General features: G+C 50.3%; 1 protein-coding gene across 1 annotated transcript; it reads left to right on the forward strand.

Moving 5' to 3' along the window:
• Positions 1 to 1,711: 1,711 nt before the first annotated feature.
• DHX30 (DExH-box helicase 30) lies at positions 1,712 to 23,584 on the forward strand. Its single transcript, XM_073582224.1, has 19 exons — positions 1,712 to 1,891; positions 3,458 to 3,585; positions 13,643 to 13,753; positions 14,027 to 14,142; positions 14,317 to 14,440; positions 14,694 to 14,843; positions 15,697 to 15,849; positions 16,039 to 16,857; positions 17,315 to 17,390; positions 17,737 to 17,841; positions 18,076 to 18,251; positions 18,651 to 18,857; positions 20,639 to 20,720; positions 21,392 to 21,585; positions 21,849 to 22,008; positions 22,081 to 22,238; positions 22,319 to 22,419; positions 22,512 to 22,651; positions 23,148 to 23,584. Exons 1-19 carry the CDS (start codon positions 1,732 to 1,734, stop codon positions 23,405 to 23,407), a joined length of 3,420 nt encoding a protein of 1,139 aa, XP_073438325.1. The 5' UTR covers positions 1,712 to 1,731; the 3' UTR covers positions 23,408 to 23,584.
• The last annotated feature ends 256 nt before the right edge of the window (positions 23,585 to 23,840 follow it).

Here is a 23,840-nt window from a genome sequence, read left to right on the forward strand (position 1 = left end):
ACAGAGCCCACCACCTGCATGCATCTTCTCCTCCACCCGGATCCCTCACCATAACTGGATCCATCACCATAGTGCAGCCTTGGAGTAGAGTTCACCACCAGTTGCAGCTGCCTAGTAAACAGAGTCCCAAAGATGAGTTCAGATTCTGCCCAAGAAGTCAAGCATGCTTGAGTCCAGTTTTCAGCAACCAAGTCCAGCATGCTGAGTGCAACTCTCACCATCGTCGCCACTCCACCAAGCCATGCAAGCATCTCCTACTGACACCATAAACTGCGACTCCACCACGCCATGCCAGCCCTCCATGCAGACTCCATAGCTGACTCAACCCCTCTGTCTGGGCTGCCCAGGACCCTCATTCAGTTCCTTCTTTCACCCAGGCTTGCTTCCCAAATGAAAACCTATCAATATCACCAACAGTGATTGAACACACCTGACTCTCTTTTATAGAGCCTCACACCTGATTTATAATTACGTGCACATTAAACCAAAGAAACTAAAGTGCACTACCGCTCACCACCAGCGGGGCAACTTAGAATGAATGACACCACGTGTAATAATTCTAATGGCCACCGGGGGCAATCACACCACTTTGGAACCAAGCCAAAGGTAAAAAAGTTCACTTTGTGCATTTAAACTGTCAGATCCACCTTGGATCATGACAACACCTACACCGTGCATGTAATACAACTACACCGTACATATAATACACCTACACCGTACATATAATACACCTACACAATACATATAATACGTCCTCTTCTCCCCTCTCTCTTTTTCGCACTTCCTTTCCATCTCATTCTCCTTCTGACTTTCTCCAATTCTCCCTCTTTCCCATCTCTTTCTCTTTCTCCCTTTCTTTATGTTTCTCCTATTTTTTTCTCCCCTTCCTCCCCACTGTCTCCCTCTCTGTTCTTCCCCACAGCTCTCTTTTTCTTTCTCCATTCTCTTCTCCCCTGTTTTTCGTCTCTCTTTCTCCCATGTGCTCTTTTTTCACTCTTTCACTTTTCTCCCTTCCTTTTTTCTCCCTTTCTTTCCCTCTCACTCTTTTTTACCTTTCTCTTTCTTCTTCTCTCTACCTCCCTCTTTCTCCCCTACTCTCTTTCTTCATCTCTGTTTCTCCCCTTCTATGTGTTTCTATCTATCTCTCTTTCTCCTCTCTGTCTCCTTCTGTCTCCCCCACTCTCTCTTTCTCCCCCTCTATTTCTGTCTCTCTTTCTCCTCTTTCTCCCTTCCTCTTCTCCTACTATCTTTTTCATCCTCTCTTTTTCCTTCTCTATCTTTCTCCATTTCTTCCACCCTATCTCCCACTCCTTTGTTTCTCCTCCCTTCTTTCTTTTCCCCCTTCCCCATCTCTCTCCTTTTCTTTCCTTCTCCCCTTTCTCTCACTATCTCTTTTTCCCCATTGCTCTTTATCCCCCTCACTCCTCATGTCCTCTCTTTCTCTTTCTTCCTCTCTCTCCCATTTTCACTTTCTTCCTTTGTATCTTTCTCCCTCTGTCTCCTTCTCTTCCCCTTTCTCCCTCTGTTTCTTTCTCTCTTTCTCTACCTCTCCCTGTCTCTCCTCTTTTCCTCTCTTTCTCCCCCATGCTCACCTTCTCTTTCTCCTCTTTTCCTCCCTCTCACCCTTTCTACACACCCCTCTTCCTGCAGTTCCCCTGATGGCCGCTGGTCCTCCAGTGTCGCTGTCGCTCGGTCACTTGTACTTGCTGTCAGCCGTCTCTGCGCTCATTAATGATGGCGGCGCCCTTGGGTGTCGTGCCGCTGCTCGGGAGGCTGCTGCTGTGCCGGGTGCCCCGGAGCCATGTGCGGCCGCTGTGTGTGCGGAGACACCGAGTAAATCCGGCAGCGGAGGATCATCACACGGCGGAGCCTGCGGGGGACATGGGGGCAGGTGAGCGGCGGCGGCGGCGGCGGCGGCGGCGGCTGAGTGACCTCCATGTGCTGCGCCCCGTTGTGTCCTGCAGAGGGTCAGCTCTGGGCTCGGGCTCCTGCCATTAACCCTTTGTGACTGTTATGTCTCTGAAGTTGTTTCCTGTTTGAGTTTTTTTCATATATAATTTATAACAAAGAAAAAAAAATCACAATAATAAAATAGAAAACAGCACGAATGTCAGCGGCAGAGACGGCCTAAAAGTGGCCCCGAAGGGCGTGATCCAAAGGGTTACACGACCAGTGGCCATAGATCTCACCACAGATAGGGGGCGCCACACAGGGGACTTGTCGGGGGCTCTGGGGGGTCCCGCTGTGATGTCTGCAATCCAGCGAGCGACGGTGGGACCCCCCCCTTCCCCAGCGAGTGACGGTGGGACCCCCCCCTTCCCCAGCGAGCGACGGTGGGACCCCCCCCTTCCCCAGCGAGCGACGGTGGGACCCCCCCCTTCCCCAGCGAGCGACGGTGGGACCCCCCCCTTCCCCAGCGAGCGACGGTGGGACCCCCCCCTTCCCCAGCGAGCGACGGTGGGACCCCCCCCTTCCCCAGCGAGCGACGGTGGGACCCCCCCCCTTCCCCAGCGAGCGACGGTGGGACCCCCCCCCTTCCCCAGCGAGCGACGGTGGGACCCCCCCCTTCCCCAGCGAGCGACGGTGGGACCCCCCCCCTTCCCCAGCGAGCGACGGTGGGACCCCCCCCCTTCCCCAGCGAGCGACGGTGGGACCCCCCCCCTTCCCCAGCGAGCGACGGTGGGACCCCCCCCCTTCCCCAGCGAGCGACGGTGGGACCCCCCCCCTTCCCCAGCGAGCGACGGTGGGACCCCCCCCTTCCCCAGCGAGCGACGGTGGGACCCCCCCCTTCCCCAGCGAGCGACGGTGGGACCCCCCCCCTTCCCCAGCGAGCGACGGTGGGACCCCCCCCCTTCCCCAGCGAGCGACGGTGGGACCCCCCCCCTTCCCCAGCGAGCGACGGTGGGACCCCCCCCTTCCCCAGCGAGCGACGGTGGGACCCCCCCCCTTCCCCAGCGAGCGACGGTGGGACCCCCCCCCTTCCCCAGCGAGCGACGGTGGGACCCCCCCCCTTCCCCAGCGAGCGACGGTGGGACCCCCCCCCTTCCCCAGCGAGCGACGGGGGGACCCCCCCCCCCCCTTCCCCAGCGAGCGACGGGGGGACCCCCCCCCCCCCTTCCCCAGCGAGCGACGGTGGGTCCTCCTTTCCCCAGCATGCGACGGTGGGACCCCCCCTTCCCCAGCGAGCGGTGGTGGGACCTTCCCAGCGAGTGACGGTGAGCCCCCCCCCCCCCACCTCCAGTGCGAGCGACGGTGGGACCCCTCTTTCCCCCCACCCCCTTCAGTGAACCTCATTTAACTTTTGATGACGCTGTGCGGAGGCCATGTTTGTGTCTCTATTGTGTTCTCTTGCTGCTGTTCTGTGTTTTCGCCTCCGGCCGCCGCGTTCTATCTTATTATTGTCCTTTTGCACATAGAGTATCGATCGCCTCCGCGTCATCTGTTCGTTTTCCTCTAGACGCAAATCTTCTAAGACAATTCCCGGCTCCGAAGAACCTGCTGCACTGCGCCATCAGCCGGGCGCTGCGGACCTCACAGCTCCGCGACAAGATGAGCTACATCCACAGCGGAGGCGGCAGCCACAACGTGAGCACACTGCTGCTGCTGCAGCACCTCTTGTCATTACAGGGGACTGCTATTCTGGAAGTCAGTCCTTATAAAGAGAAAAGTTTTACATCTTTCCAGAGGAGTTAGTGTCAGTACTCACCGATGTCAGTATCTCTGCTGCCCTTCAGTGAATAGGAAATCCAGAAAAGGAGCCGAAACCCCCTGTTACCTCCACGGAAATATTACTAAAAAGTGTCAGGTCTGAACAAGGCGCAACGCCCGAATATAAACCGCGATCACTGATCGCAAATAGATATACAGGTGAATCCAGAAGTTTCCATCCACTATATAAACAGACATCTGCAGGTTTCTCTCAATATCTGACATGAAATCGGAATAAACCTTTCCCGGTTTAGGTCAGTTACGATTACATTATTATTTGCCAAATGCCAGAATAATGAGAGAGAGAGAATGTTATAAGGAATGTTTATTACTTACTGCAGTCAGAAGTTTCCATCCATTTCATTAGTATTTGGTACCATTGCCCTTACACTGAATGACTTGGGTTAGACGTTTAGGGTTTCCTTCCACAGGCTTCTCCCAATAGTTGGTTGGAATTTGGGCTCCTTCCTCCTTAGAAAACTGGTGTAACTGATCCAGGTTTGTCGGTCGCCTTGCTCACACCAGCCTTTTCAGCTTTGCCCATAAACTTTCAATAGGATTGAGATCAGGGTTTAGTGATGGCCGCTCCAAAACATTGACTTTGTTATCCTGAAGCCACTTGGTTACCGTTTTGGCAGTATGCTTCCGGTCATTGTCCATTTAGAAGACCCATTTCCTCCCAAGGTTTAACTTCCTGACTGATGTCTTGAGATGTTGCTTCATAATGCCATCTATTCTGTGAAGTGCACCAGTCCCTCCTGCAGGAAACAACCCCACGACATGATGCTGCCTTCCCCGTGTTTCACAGGTGGGATGATGTTCTTAGACTTCCAAGCTTCTCCCTTTTTCCGCCAAATGTAACGATGGTCATTATGCCCAAAAAGTTCAATTTTAGTTTCATCAGACCACAGGACGTGACTCCAAATATTAAGGTCTTTGTTCCTGTGTGCATTTGCAAACATTAATCTGGCTTTTTTTTGTTTCTTCTGGAGTAATGGCTTCTTCCTGGCAGAGTGGCGTTTCAGCCCATGATGTTGATACAGTACTTGGTTCACTGTGGATATTGACACAATCTAAACAGGTTCCACTGTTGGGGTAGCTATTTAGGGAGGGCTAAATTAACCCTTCACGGTTGAGCCAGTGATTTCCAAATTACTCAAAAGACCACACGGAGACGGGGGTCTCTGTATGGGAGGATCGAGACAGATCACCAAGCCCCTTTATTTTAGTCACTTCTTTTATATCATTTTGCTTAGGCCGGTTTCACATTTGCGCTTTATGGCGCAGCGACGGCCTGCGCACGGCCGCCGCTAAGCCCTGCCCCCTGCCGGCTCCCTGCCCGCCCCTTCCGGTCATCGCCGCCTACTAGCACACATGGACGCTTGCGATCTGCGCACCCTATCTTTAGCATAGAGTGCGCAGATCGTGCGCTGGCCGTGCGCTAGCAGGATTTTGCCGTGCGCTGCTCACTTTTGAAGGTGCGCCGTGCGCACCGAAATGCAACATGCGTTCGGCGCACGCACACGGGCGCACCTTCAAAAGTGCGCAGCGCACGGCCAGCGATGACCGGAAGGGGCGGGCAGGGGGCGGGGCTTAGCGGCGGCCGTGCGCAGGCCGTTGCTGCGCCATAAAGCGCAAATGTGAAACCGGCCTAAATTATGCAAAGTTCTCAACTACCAATAACATCATTTCACTTTATAAGCCAATAATATTGCAAGAAAACCGGAAACTACATATATGTCCGTATCCAAATAGAAAGTAGTATAATGGCATATTCTTCAGTTTTACACCCCCCGCCTCCCTTATCTTGCACCTGATGGGAACAGTCTGGTTTCATGACAGCCCATCCCGATTACAAAAATTTATCTTGCAGCAACAAAAATGGAGAAACGAAAGCTTCAGGAAAAATGGATAAGTGAAACTTCAGCTCTGATTTTAGTATTAACCCTTCACATTCCCCCCCTAGATAAATTTTTTTTTTAAACATATATGCAGCATCAGAGGTGCTATCCCACGCTAACAGCTTGAGGGGTACTGGTCTTCACATGACTGATGCCGTGTTAACAGTCATGGCTGTCGCGGCGCACCCGTCCCCCCTGTATACTGCAATTCACGAATAACAATTTTTGATGACGGTGGTGGAGATCTTTTGTAGGTAGCCATGTGCTTGGCTTCAACATCTTCATCAAATAACCTTTTGAGATCGGTGTAGAGAAGAGCAGGGGTGACAGCGTCTTTGGTATCATCATTAGCTGGCTTAGTGCAGAATTTCCTAATACATACAGAAATACACCAAAAAACAAGTTTTAGTATCACATATGCAACAAGGATACAGGCAGCAATGTGTAACAAGCTCTGTAAGATCCCAGCTATCCAGACCCCAATTCCCTTAAACCAATTGGCTGGATTGAGAAAGGAGAAGGTGTCTGACCAACAACTGTCCTTATGACGATCATTGTCTTTATCGTATTGATCTGAGTCTTTGAATATCTTCTAACTTTAACTTTTAACTTCTACCAATAATAATATGGAAAATGCGAAAAACTAAAACATTATGTCCCCTTTATTTGCTATTGGCTTGTTTAACCAGCTTGCAGTGCGATGCATGAATCCAAGTCAGTCTTCCTTCTAGTTTCTCTGATATAGGGGTGATGAGGAGGACTTCATAGGGACCGTCGTACAAGGGTTCTAGTCCGTGCTTCCTGACATGCCTCTTCACGACTACCAAATCACCAGGCTTCAGGTTATGACAGGTGTCGGTTTCAGCTGAATCTGGATGAAAAGAAGAAACTAGAACATGGGTGTTAGCAAGATTTTTACTAAGCTGAATAACACATTGAATTGCACGGTCAGTTTCTTCTGATAACTGCTGAGGCTGGAAATTTGCAACTGGGGGCCTAGCACCAAACAATATCTCATATGGGGACAGGCCATGTTTTGTAATAGGGGTAGTACGAATATAGTATAGTACAATGGGTAGGAGCTCTGGCCATGGAGCCGTAGTCTCCTGCATCATTTTGGTCACTTGTCCCCTCAGTGTGCCATTCAGCCTCTCAACTTTCCCACTGGATTGTGGGTGGTACGGAGTATGGAGGGCTACAGTGGATCTGAGCATTGTCAGAACTTTTTGGTACACATGAGAAGAAAAGGCCAGATCTTCATCACTTTCAACAACTTCTGGAACCCCATATCTGCATATGACTTCCGTCACCAGTTTCTTCGCTGTGGTTTTTGCAGTCATGTTGGTAACAGGGAATGCTTCCGGCCAACTGGAGAACCTGGGGCCCAGTAGAATTTTTGCACCAGTGCGAGGGCCTGATTCTTTCCTCGATATATAGGTCCATGTGCCCATATGGCAATACCAGGGTACATCCGCTTAGGGAGACACACAAATCGGTCCTTTTTCCAGAGACCATTATCCATTCGTGCCCCATCAGTCTTCCATTGCTTCATCTCTTCCTTTGGAGACATTCTCTGCATCGTCATTAAGCGGTCTCGCGGGGTCCGACTGAAAACTTCAGTCTGTTGTAGATCAACAGGTTCTTGTAGGGTCAGTGCTTCTTGTAACTGTTTACGCTGAGAGCGTGTGGTCACCATAGTTGGTATGGTTGGTTCAATGGGTAAAAGAGCGGCAGCTTTTGCTTGCATATCCGCAAATGTGTTGCCAACAGTCTGTGGTCTGGTCCTAGGACCGTGCGCCTTAACTTTGATAATGGCCACCTGAGTAGGTAATTTGATCGAGTCCATGAGGGTTTTAACAGCTTCAGCATTTTTCACTGGGGTTCCGGCAGTAGTAATAAACCCTCGATTGGCCCATAGAGCCCCAAAATCGTGAGCAATACCAAATGCATACCGTGAGTCCGTGTATATATTAGCCCGTCTGTTCTTGGCCAAAGTACATGCAGTAGACAGAGCCTGAAGTTCTGCTTCTTGTGCTGACTGTGAGGGCGGGAGCGCAGCTGCGTGCACTACAGTGTCCTCTGTGGTAACAGCGTATCCCGTGTGGAATCTACCAAACTCGTCAGCATATCTTGAACCATCCGTGTATAACACCAGATCAGGATTTGGGAGTGAATTCTCACTGACATTTGGTGGAGTAGCTGTTGCTTCTATCAGAAATTGGGAACAATCATGTTGGAGGTAATCCTCATCACTGCCATCTTCCCTTATAGTTCATTATACCGTCTTTCAAGGCGTTGTAAAGGGGTTGCATTATGCAGGATGCATCCGGTATCCACTGACAAAAATAAGTGCATAGTCCAAGAAAACGCTGGAGTTCAGCTTCATCTTTTGGGAAAGGAAGGGAGCTGACAGCTATTATTCTTTCTTCTGTGAGGTGTCTGACACCCTGAAGGAGACAGTGACCCAAGAATATCACTTGACCAAGGCAGAACTGAAGTCTCGAGGCCGAAACCCGACAGTTCAGTGCTGCCAGATACTTAAGGAGGCTAACAGTGGCAGAAATGGCAAAAGACACCTGCTCATATTTTTGTAAACTGGTTGGGACTGCTTTGGGCCCCTTGTGGCATCTGTGGGAAAGGCATGCAAAATACAGATTTCCTCACTGTCTTCATCTACATAGGGATTATATAATGTAAGAGCCATCTGACCATCATCTTGGAATTGTATTCCGGAGCGGAACTGTGATAATAAATCTGCCCCTAGTAAATTTACAGGACATGTGGGAGAGATTACAAACTGAGTAGTAACCTCCGGGAAGGGTTTTATGGGGTTTATAAAAGTATATTAATTGGGTCTGCCATCTACTCCGATTAAAACAGCGGCCTGTATGACAATCTCTCTGAAAGTGTCCGAGTCGGGCACAGCGCCAGCATTGGCAGGGAGGGGCATGGGAGAAGGTTCCTAGTCATGGGATTAGGAGCTGAAGTCTGAGGGGGGGCCAGAGTTTGCTGTATGGGCTGAAGGGCACACTGATAAGGGACAAACTGTGTGCTCACAGCCGCGCTGAGCGCAATGGTGGGGGCTGGAGCAGCTACTAGTTTTTTTGTTTTTTTTTCCCCCTCTCTCTGCTGAACAGACGGGTTAAATTCTTCTGAAAACTTTTTTTTTTTTTTTTTTTCCCTCTCTGGATCGGGTGATTAAAATAGGAGGGGGTGGATACTCATAACCACTAGCAATATTAGGCATAATGGGGACTAAGGCTGGCGGCGGTGGCTGATAATAGATACCGTGAGCGTTTAACAAAGAAAAGGTGGGGGCTGCGACTCTCAGTCTCCTTGTACAATTGTCATCTAGCAGGGAGACCTCTTCTTTCAAATCATTCTTAACTATTTGCCTGCCTGACACATTAGTCTCTATCAGTTTCTTCTTTAATCACTTCAATTCTCACACCACAATCACTTTCTTGAACCACAATACATCCAGTCCTTGTCATAATAGACAATTTTTCCTTCTTCAACATAGCAGTAACAGAAACAATCAGAATTCACTTCCTCTGTTCTTCCTAACACCTTCGTCTCACAATTCATGTGCCAAGCCACAAAATTCTTCTTTTCCTTCCACGAATTCTCTCATTTAGAGCTAAATATCCTTACTTCAGTTGTGCACAGATCTGGAGCGGCGGCCGTATCAGTCTGTTCCACAGGGTCAATAATCCCCCTCTGGGATTGCCCAAAATTCGCGGTACTCCGTGAAAGGAGGAGGGCGTCTCAGACTATCCCTCCGGACACCTCTGGTTATATATATCTATCTATACCTGAGTTACGTATCCTACCCAGTCTTCGATCACATCACCACGCCTAACTCTAACAATGATCAGGACTTCAGGATATTTTGACTATAAAGAGAGTCACAATCACTGGTCAATCTGGGGTGTCCGTCCCTTATGAGGTACGGTTCGAGTACTGGGCCCCCAATGGGACTACACCTCTATATGATTCCACCCATGAATCACCCCACCACGGGGACAAACCTCAGATCCTCTTTGCAGCAACAAGCACAGGAAAACCACACCCAACGGTCAGTCTGAACAGTATAACGGCCAACTTACCGTGGTTGTTGTGGGGGATGATCAGCCCCAATTTTCCAGCACCTGCGCCCGCTCCGAGGGTCCTTTGTCTTGTTGTCCTCCGGGGGGGGCAGAGGCGTCCCTATTCGGGGGCCCCACGTTGGGCGGCCAGTTGTTGGGGTAGCTATTTAGGGAGGGCTAAATTAACCCTACACGGTTGAGCCAGTGATTTCCAAATTAATCCAGAGTGTTGCTAGCAACTCAAATGACCACACGGAGACGGGGGTCTCTGTACGGGAGGATCGAGAGAGATCACTAAGCCCCTTTATTTTAGTCACTACTTTTATAACATTTTGCTTAATTATGCAAAGTTCTCAACTACCAATAGCATCATTTCACTTTATTAGCCAATAATATTGCAAGAAAACCGGAACTACATATATGTCCGTATCCAAATAGAAAGTAGTATAAATGGCATATTCAGAGCAATACACCCCCGCCTCCCTTATCTTTGCACCTGATGGAAACAGTCTGGTTTCATGACAGCCAATCCCGATTACAAAAATTTATCTTACAGCAACAAAAATGGAGAAACGATACCTTCAGGAAAAATGGATAAAACGAAACTTCAGCTCTGATTTTAGTATTAACCCTTCACACCGCCATCATCTTCACAAGGTCTTTCGCTTTTGGGTTGTTATGCACATGTCGGACCAAAGCACGTTTGTTGTGAGTTCATTTTCCCCTTCGTTACTGGGGTCTGGTGAACTCCCTATTCTGGTAAAGGAAGGTAATGAGCCTGATTATCAGGCACCTGAGCCTAATGATGATGACTGGCTGAGTGGAGTCACGGACTGGATATAAGGCTGCCGACGCCCTTCTGCCCTGCGGGTGATTTCTCTGTGGAATTCTAGGAAACAAGTCTGATTCCTGCTCCTCTAAAGCTAAGTTTTCTGCTTTGCCTTTTAGCATTTGTGTTTTGTTTTTGTTTGCCTTGCTTTTCTGGATTCTGCCATTCCCTGCTGGGGTGAGCTGATTCTTCTTTTGCCTGTTGCTCTGTCTTCAGAATATTCCTGAGTGCTGACATAGTCTTTTTGAAGCCTAGCGTCTTCAGGGCCTTTTTCACTGTCAGTCTGTTGGCTCTTATTTTCATAGGGTTTTTCACGGATTGCAGACAGCAGCCTTCCTGTCCTTTCCTATCTAGTTAGCTTGGGCCCCGTCTTTGCTCAGTCTATCTTTCTGTCTGTGTTGTGTTCTTTCTTCTTGCTTCACCGTCATTATATGTGGGGGGCTGCCTTTTGCTTTGGGGTCTGCTCTGGGGCAGTTTAGATTTCCCTTTCTGTCTTTAGGCTATTTAATTCTCCGGCTGTGATCGAGGGGTCTAGGGCATCGTAGGAACCCCCCACGGCTACTGCTAGTTGTGTTGATAGGTTCAGGGGTCTGCAATCCGATAGCTGCCAACCTCTCTGGTTTTCTGGACTTAGCTAGCATTTCTGTTTTTGCCTCCTACGGTGACTTTTTCATAACACACGTTCATCTCTGGGACACAGAACCAGTCTCCTTCCTGAGCGGTATGATGGCTGGACATTCCCATCTTTTTTTCTACGGATGAATGAGGCACCATCAGGGATCTGGAAATTGTACCCAAGGATGAGCCAGATATGTGCATTATTCTGGCATTAGGCAAATATTAATAATTATGGTAATCCTAATTGACCCAAAATGGGAAAGGTTTTTTCTGATATGTCAGATATTGAGTGAAACCTGCAGATGTGTCTTTATATATAGCAGATGGAAACGTCTGGTTTCAACTGTATATACAGTGACTGCACCAGCAGAATAGTGAGTGCAGCTCTGGGGTATAATACAGGATGTAACTCAGGATAAGTAATGTATGTACACAGTGACTGCACCAGAATGTATGTACACAGTGACTGCACCAGCAGAATAGTGAGTGAAGCTCTGGAGTGTAATACAGGATGTAACTCAGGATCAGTAATGTATGTACACAGTGACTGCACCAGCAGAATAGTGAGTGCAGCTCTGGGGTATAATACAGGATCCTATCTTCAAAAAGGGGAAGAAGGTGGACCCAAGCAACTATAGGCCGGTGAGTCTGACTTCTATACCAGGAAAGATCTTTGAACAAATTATTAAACATGTATGTCAGTACCTGGATAAGAATGAAGTGATTAAACAGAGTCAGCATGGGTTTGTAACTAGAATCATAGAATCGTAGAGTTGGAAGGGACCTCCTGGGTCATCTGGTCCAACCCCCTAATAAGTCATGTCAGACTAACTTAATTTCCTTCTATGACGGAATCACTGATTGGGTGGATCAAGGAAATGCTGTAGATATAGTATATCGTGACTTCAGCAAAGCATTTGACAAAGTATCTCACACAATCCTTATTGAAAAAATGACTAACTATGGAATGGACAAGGCAACTGTTAGGTGGATTCAAAACTGGCTTAGTGATCGGACCCAAAGAGTGGTCGTAAATGGCTGCACATCCAGTTGGAAGAATGTCTCAAGTGGGGTACCACGTGGCTCTGTCCTGGGCTCTGTATTGTTCAACATCTTTATCAATGATTTAGATGAAGGAATTGAGGGTAAACTGATTAAATTTGCTGATGACACAAAGCTAGGAGGGATAGCTAATACTAGAGAAGAGAGAGAGAGGATTCAAAAAGATATAAATAAACTGGAGCAGTGGGCAGCAACTAACAGAATGGTTTTTAACAGGGAAAAATGCAAAGTACTACATCTGGGCAATAAAAATGAAAAAAGCATATACAGAATGGGAGGAATAGGGCTAAGCAACAGCACATGTGAAAAAGACTTGGGTATACTAATAGATCACAGACTGAATATGAGTCAACAGTGTGATGCAGCAGCAAAAAAGGCAAATGCAATTCTAGGATGTATTAACAGAAGCATACAGTCTAGATCATGTGAAGTCATTATTTCCCTCTATTCCTCTTTGGTCAGACCTCATCTGGAATATTGTGTCCAGTTTTGGGCACCACATTTTAAAAAAGACATCAACAAACTGGAGCAAGTTCAGAAAAGAGCGACCAGAATGGTGACCGGTCTGCAAACCCTGTCTTATGAGGAAAGGTTGCAGGATTTGGGAATGTTTAGTTTGCAAAAGAGAAGACTGAGAGGAGACTTAATAGCTGTCTACAAATATCTAAACGGCTGTCACATTGTAGAAGGATCAACTTTATTCTCATTTGCACAAGGAAAGACTAGAAGCAATGGGATGAAACTGAATGGGAGGAGACACAGATTAGATATTAGAAAAAACTTTTTGATAGAGTGATCAATGAGTGGAACAGGCTGCCACGAGAAGTGGTGAGTTCTCCTTCAATGGAAGTCTTCAAACAGAGGCTGGACAGACATCTGACTGTGATGATTTAGCGAATCCTGCTTTGACCAGATGGCCCAGGAGGTCCTTTCCAACTCTACGATTCTATGATTCTAGGATGTAACTCAGAATCAGTAATGTAATTAATGTACACAGTGACTGCACCAGCAGAATAGTGAGTGCAGCTCTGGAGTATAATTACAGGAGGTAACTCAGGATCAGTAATGTAATGTATGTACACAGTGACTGCACCAGCAGAATAGTGAGTGCAGCTCTGGAGTATAATACAGGATGTAACTCAGGATCAGTAATGTAATGTATGTACACAGTGACTGCACCAGCAGAATAGTGAGTGCAGCTCTGGGGTATAATACAGGATGTAACTCAGAATCAGTAATGTAATGTATGTGCACAGTGACTGCACCAGCAGAATAGTGAGTGCAGCTCTGGAGTATAATACAGGACAGGCTAAGTGAGTTACTGGGTGTCTCAGTCAGATCATCGCTCAGATGGGTGAATTCTTATTACCAGAATACCCCTTTAAGAATGTTTGCTGTTATTGTTTTTTACTCCTGTTATCTCTTCCTCTTTCTAGAGAGTTCTCCTTCGTCTAAAATGGCCAAAACTCATAGAAGTAGAAGGTTACGGATCAAAAAAGGTGGATGCAGAGCGTCAGGCGGCCGCTCGGGCCTGTAAGATTCTGCAGGTGAATTTGTTGCAATGTAACAATTAGTAGCTCAGTGCACCGCCATCTAGTGGTGATTGGGAGAAGGAGCCCCCAGCACTGTGACACCGCCCTCTGGTGATCATTCTGGGAATGCTGACAATACTCAGTAACTTGTCACAATGGGAGTTTAACACTGATCTGCAACAACTAAAGGCAGAAATGTGACACTCCTCCTCCTCCAGCCGACTAATAATTGCAACAGCTTTACAATAAGAGTCGATCTCGGGACTTATTCTGGGCTTCTCTTTGCAGGATCTTGGCTTGTTGCATTCAGGTCATCTAGCAGGGAAAGGAAATCCGGAGGAAAGTTTGGATACAGCCCCTGTTTCCTCGTGGGCGCGGAGTAGGATCCACAGCCGAGAGTCCAGGTCTGTCCGTCACTTACCTAGTGCAGGTTACGAGCGCCCCCCAAAGCTGCAGTGAGGCCCCCGTATCTCTTCGTGGCAGAGACTGTCCCGCCCTATACCCGGCTAATATCGTCCTTGTGGCCGCTCCTGTTAGTCAGTGACTACTCTTTGGTGAATCCCCTTTCTCTTCTTCAGGGTCGTCCCCATGGATTTGGCTGGTGAAGATGATGAAGCTACGAGGGCTCTGCGTGTCTTCTCAAATCCCAAACACCTGCTCTCCTCCGTCATCCAGGTGGCCACGTCCGTCTCAGCCAGTTCGGTAGGTCACTAGTCTTCGATCCTGCGGCTCTCCAGCGGTTGTGGAAATGCATGCTGGGACTTGTAGTGCCACAACAGATGTAGGTCTGTGCTATGGGTTTGCAGACAATTTAGCTTTAAAGCCCCTTCTGCCTGACACACCAGTGGTATGGTCCTTTGATGTAAGACCACCGAGCAGCACCGGGTGTCATGTGACTCTCCCGGACCACCTTTCCTGCCTCCATGGGTATCATGACCGTCTCTTTCGCCCTCAGGATTTCATACATTATCAGCACATTGGAGGAAGGATGAAGATGTGCCGCCTGACCCTCCAGTGGCCTCAACCCATGGCCTTCGTTGCAAGCGGCCAGCGCCGGATTGAAGCTGAGAGGAAAGCTGCCGCCCTCGCCTGTCAAAAGCTGAAGGTTCGAGATTGTCGCATCGCCGGGAGGAGGGGGTGCAGCTCGGATATGGGATTGGATATACAATAATAGGACAACATTTATCGATGCATAAAAGCCTCTTATTCCCTGATATCCGCACAGAATGGATCTGGTTCTGAGATCGGGGTTTGCCCTGATGTTCCCATCTTACATAGGAATCGATGATAGATCACGGCTGTAAGGGGGATGTCCGCTGCGGCTCCCTCCTGCATCGGGGGGCGAGTTGCTCGGATGACTTGGGTTATCTATAGTCCTGTCCCATTAGTGTAAGACACGTGCTGATCACACGTGGCCCGACAAGAACGTGGAGGCAGATGGCACTGCTCATCTTCTCATGTGGATGTGAGCGGCATCGGCCTACCCGTTCCAATATGGGGCACTATCGCAACCCCAGAGCAAGCACAACCGGTGGAAATGATCACTGGAGGAACTTTTTTTTTTTTCTTGTAGTCCGTGTTGCTGTTGGTGGTGTTAATTGCACCACATTTATTAAAGTGTATGATTTACTCCGCCCGAATTTGCCGCCGATTCCTGGCGCGGATTTACTCCGCCCGCTACAGCAAGTTTTTAGAAAGTCGCAATTCATAAATCTGTGTTATTTGAATGGGTTTTGTGGGGAGATCAATGTAAAATAGCAAAAAGTCGTAGTTTTTGTATTTTGCACAAAAGCAAAATGTAAAACAATTTTGCCTTGAAAATAAGCCTCGATAATTCCCCCAATGTGAACATGGCTGCAGGTGAATGCGCAAAATAAGGCGTCCAGGAGTTCCAGGGGGGGAAGGTGGTGGTTTTATTTTTTTTAATGCTGATTTTAATTTCCACTCTTTATTTTTAGGATCTGGGCCTCCTGGACCCCCAGAATCGCCCCCTGACTAATGCGATGTACAACAAGTCATCGGTGCAGAAGTTTCAGGAACAACAGAAACAAGCAAAGAAGTTCCAGGTCCCTGAGCATCTGCTGCAGAGGATGGAGGAGTATTTCAGCCAGGTAAGGCTGCAGAGTCCAGTATGGGGGTGCATTACCTGTCACAGCCCCCCACAAAATACAAATGATGTCATAAGGACTATGGGATATCTGTCATCCTCTGCTCACATCCAGAGCTGCATTCACAATTCTCCCTGCTGCCTTTACTCTACAGCTGGGCCCCTGTAATCCTCTGAATTTCACATCTTTCAGTTTCCCTTAGCACCGGCGACTGGATCACATTGCAGTGAAGATGAGGCTGCGTATATGGAGACGTCAGATGAGTCCGGTATGTCCTCTTCGTTCTCCGATCCGATCACTGGCCGGCCGTACACCCCGATGTCCGAGGCAGAAGCTTCCTATATCAGCCGCTCGCTGGAAGAAAGATGGGACAGCAGCATCGCTTTGCAGGGTCTGCCTGCGGACCAGCATCGGGAGGTCATCCTGTCCGCCATTAAAAGCCATCAGGTGGTGGTGATCGCTGGGGACACTGGATGTGGGAAAACCACCCGCATCCCGCGCTACATCGTGGAGGACGCCATTCTGAGTGGCCATGGAGCCCACTGTAACCTACTGATCACCCAGCCCCGCAGGATCAGTGCCGTGTCCGTGGCTCACCGCGTGGGCCAAGAATTAGGGCCCAGACTTCGTCGGAATGTGGGCTATCAGGTCAGGCTGGAGAGCAGTCTGCCGCCACGTGGGGGCGCCCTTCTCTTCTGCACGGTCGGGGTGTTGCTGAAGAAGCTGCAGACGAACCCCGGGCTGGAGGGGGTGAGCCACGTGGTGGTGGACGAGGTCCACGAGCGGGACGTGAACACAGACTTCCTCCTTATCCTCCTCAAGCAAGTCCTAGACGTGAACCTGGGCATCAAGGTCATTCTGATGAGCGCCACGGGCGACAACCAGCGCATCTCGCGCTACTTTGGAGACTGCCCGATTGTGAGGGTCCCGGGATTTATGTACCCTGTGGAGGGGCATTATCTGGAAGAAATTTTACCCATGCTGGGGAAGAGATCGTACCAGAAGCCGCAGGTAAGGTCATGATATCTGACCGGAGTCTGCTGCGTCAGTGTTTACACGTCTCGCCATTTACAAGATCTCTGCTTGCTGGATTATACGTGACGTCTCAGCACCTCTGCTAGAATTCACCCTGTGCCTGGTGCGCACTTTCCTATTAACCCCTGCCTATAATCCAGGAAATCAATACGCCCAACGGGAGGATGGCTGTGATTGACGGCTGCCGGAAAACTCAGATCACCATTGTGTGACTCGGCGCAATGCTGACTGGGGGATTCCGTAGAAAATTGATGTATATGTATCCTGAAACTATGCCTAAAAATGGCCGCCCCATACAAGAGAAAAAGACTAATGGAAAAAAATTAAGATGGGGGGGCGCAATGTCTGGTGCCATCGGATGGGGGGTCTAGGGCTCTTGGATGAGTGGTGATCGCTGCCCCCCACCCTCAGATTCTCTCCTTTTTTTTTTCAGACCACTGAAGATTGTGTTCCGGACCTGGATCTGATTAGCGACGTCATCCTTCACATCGACCAGCACGGCCCCCCAGGTGAGCGGGTGATATGGTTCTGACTTTACAGATGGAGCTGACTTTTTTATTTTAATTATTGCGTATTTCCCCATTAAACTGCAAAATTTGTGCTCAGACTGGCGCTCGCGTACAATTGCTAATAGGACCTTGGTGAGCGCTTTTGACTATTTGGAGACTTTTGGGGTTTTTGCCCCCCTTCTTGGTAGAGAGGGGAGTGTTAGCATTGATTGGTCCTGGTATTTCTGGTAACATTCATGTCAGTGGGGAGCGCAGCTCTGGAGGACTTGGTGCCACCACAATTTGCTTTGCATTTTATTGGCGCCATGTGATCCCACATTTCACAGGCATTTTCATTATTTTCTAGGGGGAATTCTCTGCTTCCTTCCCGGATGGCAAGAAATCCGCCGCGTTCAAGAGATTCTGCAGGAGCAACTGGTTCATAGGAACGGCCATCACCTCATCCTACCAGGTGTGTGGACGCAGGAGTAATGCTCTGCAGAACGTCGCTTGATAACGGGGGACTGGATGCTGTTTCCATGCAAAGTGGGGACGACCAAATGTCTGCAAGGCATAGCTCTGTAGGGGAGCTGTGTACACAGAACGGGAGTAGAGTTGCAGTAGAAAACTTTATTTTACAAAGTTTGCAAACTTTCCCACACCCTTTGTTAATGCTTCTATATTCTGTCGATTCTCCCCCACCCAGTTCACTCCAACATCCCCTTGACGAACCAGCAGGCCATTTTTGAGCGCCCTCCTCCCGACGTCCGTAAAATCGTCCTCGCTACAAACATTGCAGAAACTTCGGTCACCATCGATGACATTGTGCATGTGGTCGACACTGGGATGCATAAAGAACAGCGGTACGACCTCCGGACGAAGGTACGATGTGTGAATATCAGGGAGGCCAATGAAGAGGGCAAATGTAGGGGTCCATAGGGGAGACTGTAAAGTCCAGCGGTGGTGGGGACACAATGTGGGATAGTCATTATGTATTTCCTGTCCATTGCAGTAATCCACTCTACCACTAGGCGGCTCCTGCATCTGCTTTTTTTCTAACAGTGCTCCATGTGGCCTGGCACGGCATTGCAAGTAAAACACTATCAATAGCAGGTGCAAAACTACAAGTCCCATCTTCCGGCACGCTAGGAATTGTAGTTTTGCACCTTCTGTGTTGATGTCACGGAGCAGATTCACACACAGTCAATGTCACACGTCGACATCCGAGTGGATAACATTAATCTATCGGCGTTACTATTGAGCTCCTGCTGTCTTCTGCAGGTTTCGTGCTTGGAGACAACCTGGGTGTCCAAATCCAACGTGACCCAGAGACGTGGCCGGGCCGGACGCTGCCAACCAGGGTTCTCCTACCATCTTTTCTCCCACCAGCAGTACCAGGACATGCCCACTTTTCAGGTGGCGGAGATTCTGCGGACTCCTTTGGAAAATCTTGTGGTCCAGGCCAAGATTCACACCCCAGAGATGACGGTGAGACGAGCCCCCGCCCGACGCGCCTGGCTCCGTCTCCCCGTCCATCGTGCCTGACTCCGTCTCCCCGTCCATCGTGCCTGACTCCGTCTCCCCGTCCATCGTGCCTGACTCCGTCTCCCCGTCCATCGTGCCTGACTCCGTCTCCCCGTCCATCGTGCCTGACTCCGTCTCCCCGTCCATCGTGCCTGACTCCGTCTCCCCGTCCATCGTGCCTGACTCCGTCTCCCCGTCCATCGTGCCTGACTCCGTCTCCCCGTCCATCGTGCCTGACTCCGTCTCCCCGTCCATCGTGCCTGACTCCGTCTCCCCGTCCATCGTGCCTGACTCCGTCTCCCCGTCCATCGTGCCTGACTCCGTCTCCCCGTCCATCGTGCCTGACTCCGTCTCCCCGTCCATCGTGCCTGACTCCGTCTCCCCGTCCATCGTGCCTGACTCCGTCTCCCCGTCCATCGTGCCTGACTCCGTCTCCCCGTCCATCGTGCCTGACTCCGTCTCCCCGTCCATCGTGCCTGACTCCGTCTCCCCGTCCATCGTGCCTGACTCCGTCTCCCCGTCCATCGTGCCTGACTCCGTCTCCCCGTCCATCGTGCCTGACTCCGTCTCCCCGTCCATCGTGCCTGACTCCGTCTCCCCGTCCATCGTGCCTGACTCCGTCTCCCCGTCCATCGTGCCTGACTCCGTCTCCCCGTCCATCGTGCCTGACTCCGTCTCCCCGTCCATCGTGCCTGACTCCGTCTCCCCGTCCATCGTGCCTGACTCCGTCTCCCCGTCCATCGTGCCTGACTCCGTCTCCCCGTCCATCGTGCCTGACTCCGTCTCCCCGTCCATCGTGCCTGACTCCGTCTCCCCGTCCATCGTGCCTGACTCCGTCTCCCCGTCCATCGTGCCTGACTCCGTCTCCCCGTCCATCGTGCCTGACTCCGTCTCCCCGTCCATCGTGCCTGACTCCGTCTCCCCGTCCATCGTGCCTGACTCCGTCTCCCCGTCCATCGTGCCTGACTCCGTCTCCCCGTCCATCGTGCCTGACTCCGTCTCCCCGTCCATCGTGCCTGACTCCGTCTCCCCGTCCATCGTGCCTGACTCCGTCTCCCCGTCCATCGTGCCTGACTCCGTCTCCCCGTCCATCGTGCCTGACTCCGTCTCCCCGTCCATCGTGCCTGACTCCGTCTCCCCGTCCATCGTGCCTGACTCCGTCTCCCCGTCCATCGTGCCTGACTCCGTCTCCCCGTCCATCGTGCCTGACTCCGTCTCCCCGTCCATCGTGCCTGACTCCGTCTCCCCGTCCATCGTGCCTGACTCCGTCTCCCCGTCCATCGTGCCTGACTCCGTCTCCCCGTCCATCGTGCCTGACTCCGTCTCCCCGTCCATCGTGCCTGACTCCGTCTCCCCGTCCATCGTGCCTGACTCCGTCTCCCCGTCCATCGTGCCTGACTCCGTCTCCCCGTCCATCGTGCCTGACTCCGTCTCCCCGTCCATCGTGCCTGACTCCGTCTCCCCGTCCATCGTGCCTGACTCCGTCTCCCCGTCCATCGTGCCTGACTCCGTCTCCCCGTCCATCGTGCCTGACTCCGTCTCCCCGTCCATCGTGCCTGACTCCGTCTCCCCGTCCATCGTGCCTGACTCCGTCTCCCCGTCCATCGTGCCTGACTCCGTCTCCCCGTCCATCGTGCCTGACTCCGTCTCCCCGTCCATCGTGCCTGACTCCGTCTCCCCGTCCATCGTGCCTGACTCCGTCTCCCCGTCCATCGGCTTTAATTTGGTGTCTGCTTTTATTTCAGGCTGTAGAGTTCCTGTCTCAGGCCCTGGAGAGTCCCGACCGCTGCGCCATCATGGACGCCGTGCGCTTCCTGCAGGAGATCAGTAGGTGGCGCCTGCATTATCTGCTGTACTTAGGGTGATGTCAGGACAATGACCCTTTATACCCTCAGTCTGTTGTCCTGCACCCTCCACCCGTCCGATGTTCAAGTACATCGTGGATTGGGCTCAGGAGCTGAACTCACGGCGTACAAAAACCCATTATACAAAAGCCAATACCAGTTCTGCTGCGGCCACTAAACTTTGATATAAATTTATTGAACCCATAAAGAAAAAAACTACAATGGAGGCTCCAGAATTGTTGCTTTACAGTTGCTGCGACTTTTGCCAGAACTGCAGTAAATCAATAAGAAGTTATCAAGGCGTAGCAGGTAACACGAGGTGCCAATAACAACTGGAAAAGCAACACAAACGTCTCTGGGCTTAGCCGAATAGTAATAGAGCAAAGCTGCACTGTAAAGCATGGAGAATTGCCAGGGTAGCATCTGGAATCAGTGGCAGGACAGGAGGAATATTCCAGATTACACCTCAGTCTTATAGCCAATGCTGGAAAGCGAATGAGTCTCTGGTCATAGCTGACTTCTAATAGCGCTGAGCTGCACTGTAAAGCATGAAGTTGTGTGTTTCTGGACATGAGAGTTTGTGACTTGAATTTGCCATCAATCTCTCAACCTCTCCACTCAGTGACCTGACAGGTTTACTAATTGTTTATACAGGGGTCCTGGATGAAAAAGAAGGGCTGACGTTACTTGGCCAGAGAGTGGCCAGCATCTCCACGGAGCCCAGCCTCGCTAAGGCCATTGTCCTGGCCTCTATATTCCGCTGCTTGCACCCGCTGCTGGTGATTGCGGCCTGTCTGACCAAGGACCCATTTCAGGGAGGAGTAATGAACCGGACGGAGGTGAACAAGGTGAGATGGACGAGAGGAGGCGCAGGCTGCTTCTATACTGAAGTTCCCATTTCTACCACTAGGTGGTGACGCCATCCTGCAGTGCCCCATGTGGTCAGATTTGGCACTGCAAGTAAAACCAGTAAATAATTACTCAAACATCCATCATCATCAAACTACCTGCGGGAAGGCCAATGGGGGTTTTCCCATTTTGTAGCCCCCTATTGATGGCTGCTGCCTTGTTTCCTATATTATGGGTCTTTACTTGTAGTTTTTGTGTCCAGGTGAAGACAGAGTTCAGTGGGCAGTCGTGTAGTGACCACTTGGTGTTCACCAGAGTTTACAATGCTTGGAAAGAAGTTCTCGGTGGGGCGAACGGCGCCAGTCGGAATGATTTCATAGAGGATAACCTGCTGTCCAAGTCTGCCCTGCGCTTCATCCAAGGTGAGCCTTGTCCTAGAGATTAACACAGCAGTGAGGATGGCCCAGTGCTGACCCCTGCTCTGTGCTCTCCAGGCCTTGTCACACAGTTTTCCTCCAACGTGGAAGACGCTTCCCTGGTGGAAGAAGCTAATGAATGCACAAACAGATACGCCCTGTGCAACCAGCTGAGCGACCAGGATGAGCTGGTGAAAGGGGTGCTGCTGGCGGGGCTGTACCCCAGACTTATACAGGTGACTATATGGGGCAGGAGCGGAGACATGGAATGGAGGTCCGTGACCCCCTTCCTTCACATCATGTGTTGCCTCCATAGGTGACACGTGGTTATGTGATCCGTGGGAAGTTCCGGCCAAATAGCCTCTGCTACAAGACCAAATCTGGACCTGTTCACCTGCACAAGAGCACCGTGAACAGGTGACTGCCTGAGAACAGGACATTCTGGGAGTTGTAGTGTTTGCAGCCCTCTCTGTATATTTGGCCGTTACTCATTACGCTCTGCCTTTCAGGGAGGTGAAGGATTTCTGCATGCCGTGGCTCACCTACTTCCAGGCCGTGAAGTCGTCCGGTGCGGTGTTTGTGCGTGACAGCTCCATGGTTCACCCTCTGGCAGTTTTGTTGATGGCAAACAGTTCGGTGAATGTGAGAGGTGAGTACCGTGGCCGACGAGGGGCAATCTGATGGCGGCACAATGAAGATGCTGCAGAGATCCACTGTGGGTGCCCCCTGCTGGGGAACTGTGGCATTACCCGCACGAGTGCGTCAGGTCTGTCCGATGGGGAACGCTATTATTTATCCCCCGCCAGCAACGGAGTCACGTTACCAGTTATTGCTCCGCATAATGCTACGGTGACTGTTTTTTTTTTTTTTTTATTAATCCTTTCATCCCCATGCAACTTTTTTTTTTTTTTTCTTCCTAGAGTCATAACTTTTTATTTTTCTTGCCATATAGCTGTATGAGGGTTTGTTCTTTTGTGGGACTAGTTGTACTTTTGACTGACACCATTGACTTATTTTATTGTACTGGGAAAAGTGCTGTGAAATTCCACTTTTATTTTTTTACCATGATCAATATTTAGTATAAGACTTTGCAAAATGATCGCCCCAAGCATTGGATCCATCTTAATTATTTTTCCCTCTTGCAGATAATGGGGAGCAGATGATTGTTTCTCTTTCGGACACGAACCTCCTGAAGCTAGAAAGTGACCCCCGAACTATCGCCCTGCTCGGTGACCTGCGCCAGGCCTTATCCCAGATGGTGGAGAGGAACCTGCAGGATCAGCTCCCGCCGCTGTCCCCCCAGGAGGAGGAGCAGTACACACAGCTGCTGACCATCCTGGCGGAGCTGCTGGACAGCACGACCTATTGCTTCACGGAGCGAGTGCCGGCCATCGCTGAGGAATGAGGCGACGGTGGTTGTTACCCATCCTGGCAGCAGGGACATGCAGCGAGATTTCCTTTTTCTGCTCTGCGTTTTAGGCAGGGTTATTTATTCACACACAGGACCGGGTTGGTCGTATCTTTTTGTTCTGCACCTCCTGCTTCAGAAGATTCCATATTAAAAAGCATTTTGTGATACTTATGTCACCGGTTTCTCCAGCGACAACTTATTATTGTATAAAAAGTGAAGTTCTGATTCCTTATTTAATACCTCTACCTGCTGTCAGCAATGAGACATTCAGAACAGTGTCCTGCTCACAGCGGAGGGTTCGTTACAACTTTGTGCTACAGATTCAAAAATTATTCTCACTTTTTCTAGACTGTAATGAGAGCGAATCTGTGAAATGTGTGAGAAAATGGAAATGACACTCTGTACTAGTAGCCCGATCATTATATGG

The sequence above is a fragment of the Dendrobates tinctorius genome, unplaced genomic scaffold (genome assembly GCF_039654945.1).
Source record: "Dendrobates tinctorius isolate UK_male_01 unplaced genomic scaffold, ASM3965494v1 ptg000070l, whole genome shotgun sequence".
Classification (NCBI taxonomy): domain Eukaryota; kingdom Metazoa; phylum Chordata; class Amphibia; order Anura; family Dendrobatidae; genus Dendrobates; species Dendrobates tinctorius.

Excerpts from the sequence above, each read along its gene's own strand:
- DHX30 (XM_073582224.1), top strand. The coding sequence starts at position 1,732 with ATGATGGCGGCGCCCTTGGGTGTCGTGCCGCTGCTCGGGAGGCTGCTG. Across the intron at positions 16,858-17,314 it reads GATCGTACCAGAAGCCGCAG|ACCACTGAAGATTGTGTTCC; the intron begins GTAAGGTCATGA and ends TTTTTTTTTCAG. Across the intron at positions 20,721-21,391 it reads GCGCTTCCTGCAGGAGATCA|GGGTCCTGGATGAAAAAGAA; the intron begins GTAGGTGGCGCC and ends TTGTTTATACAG.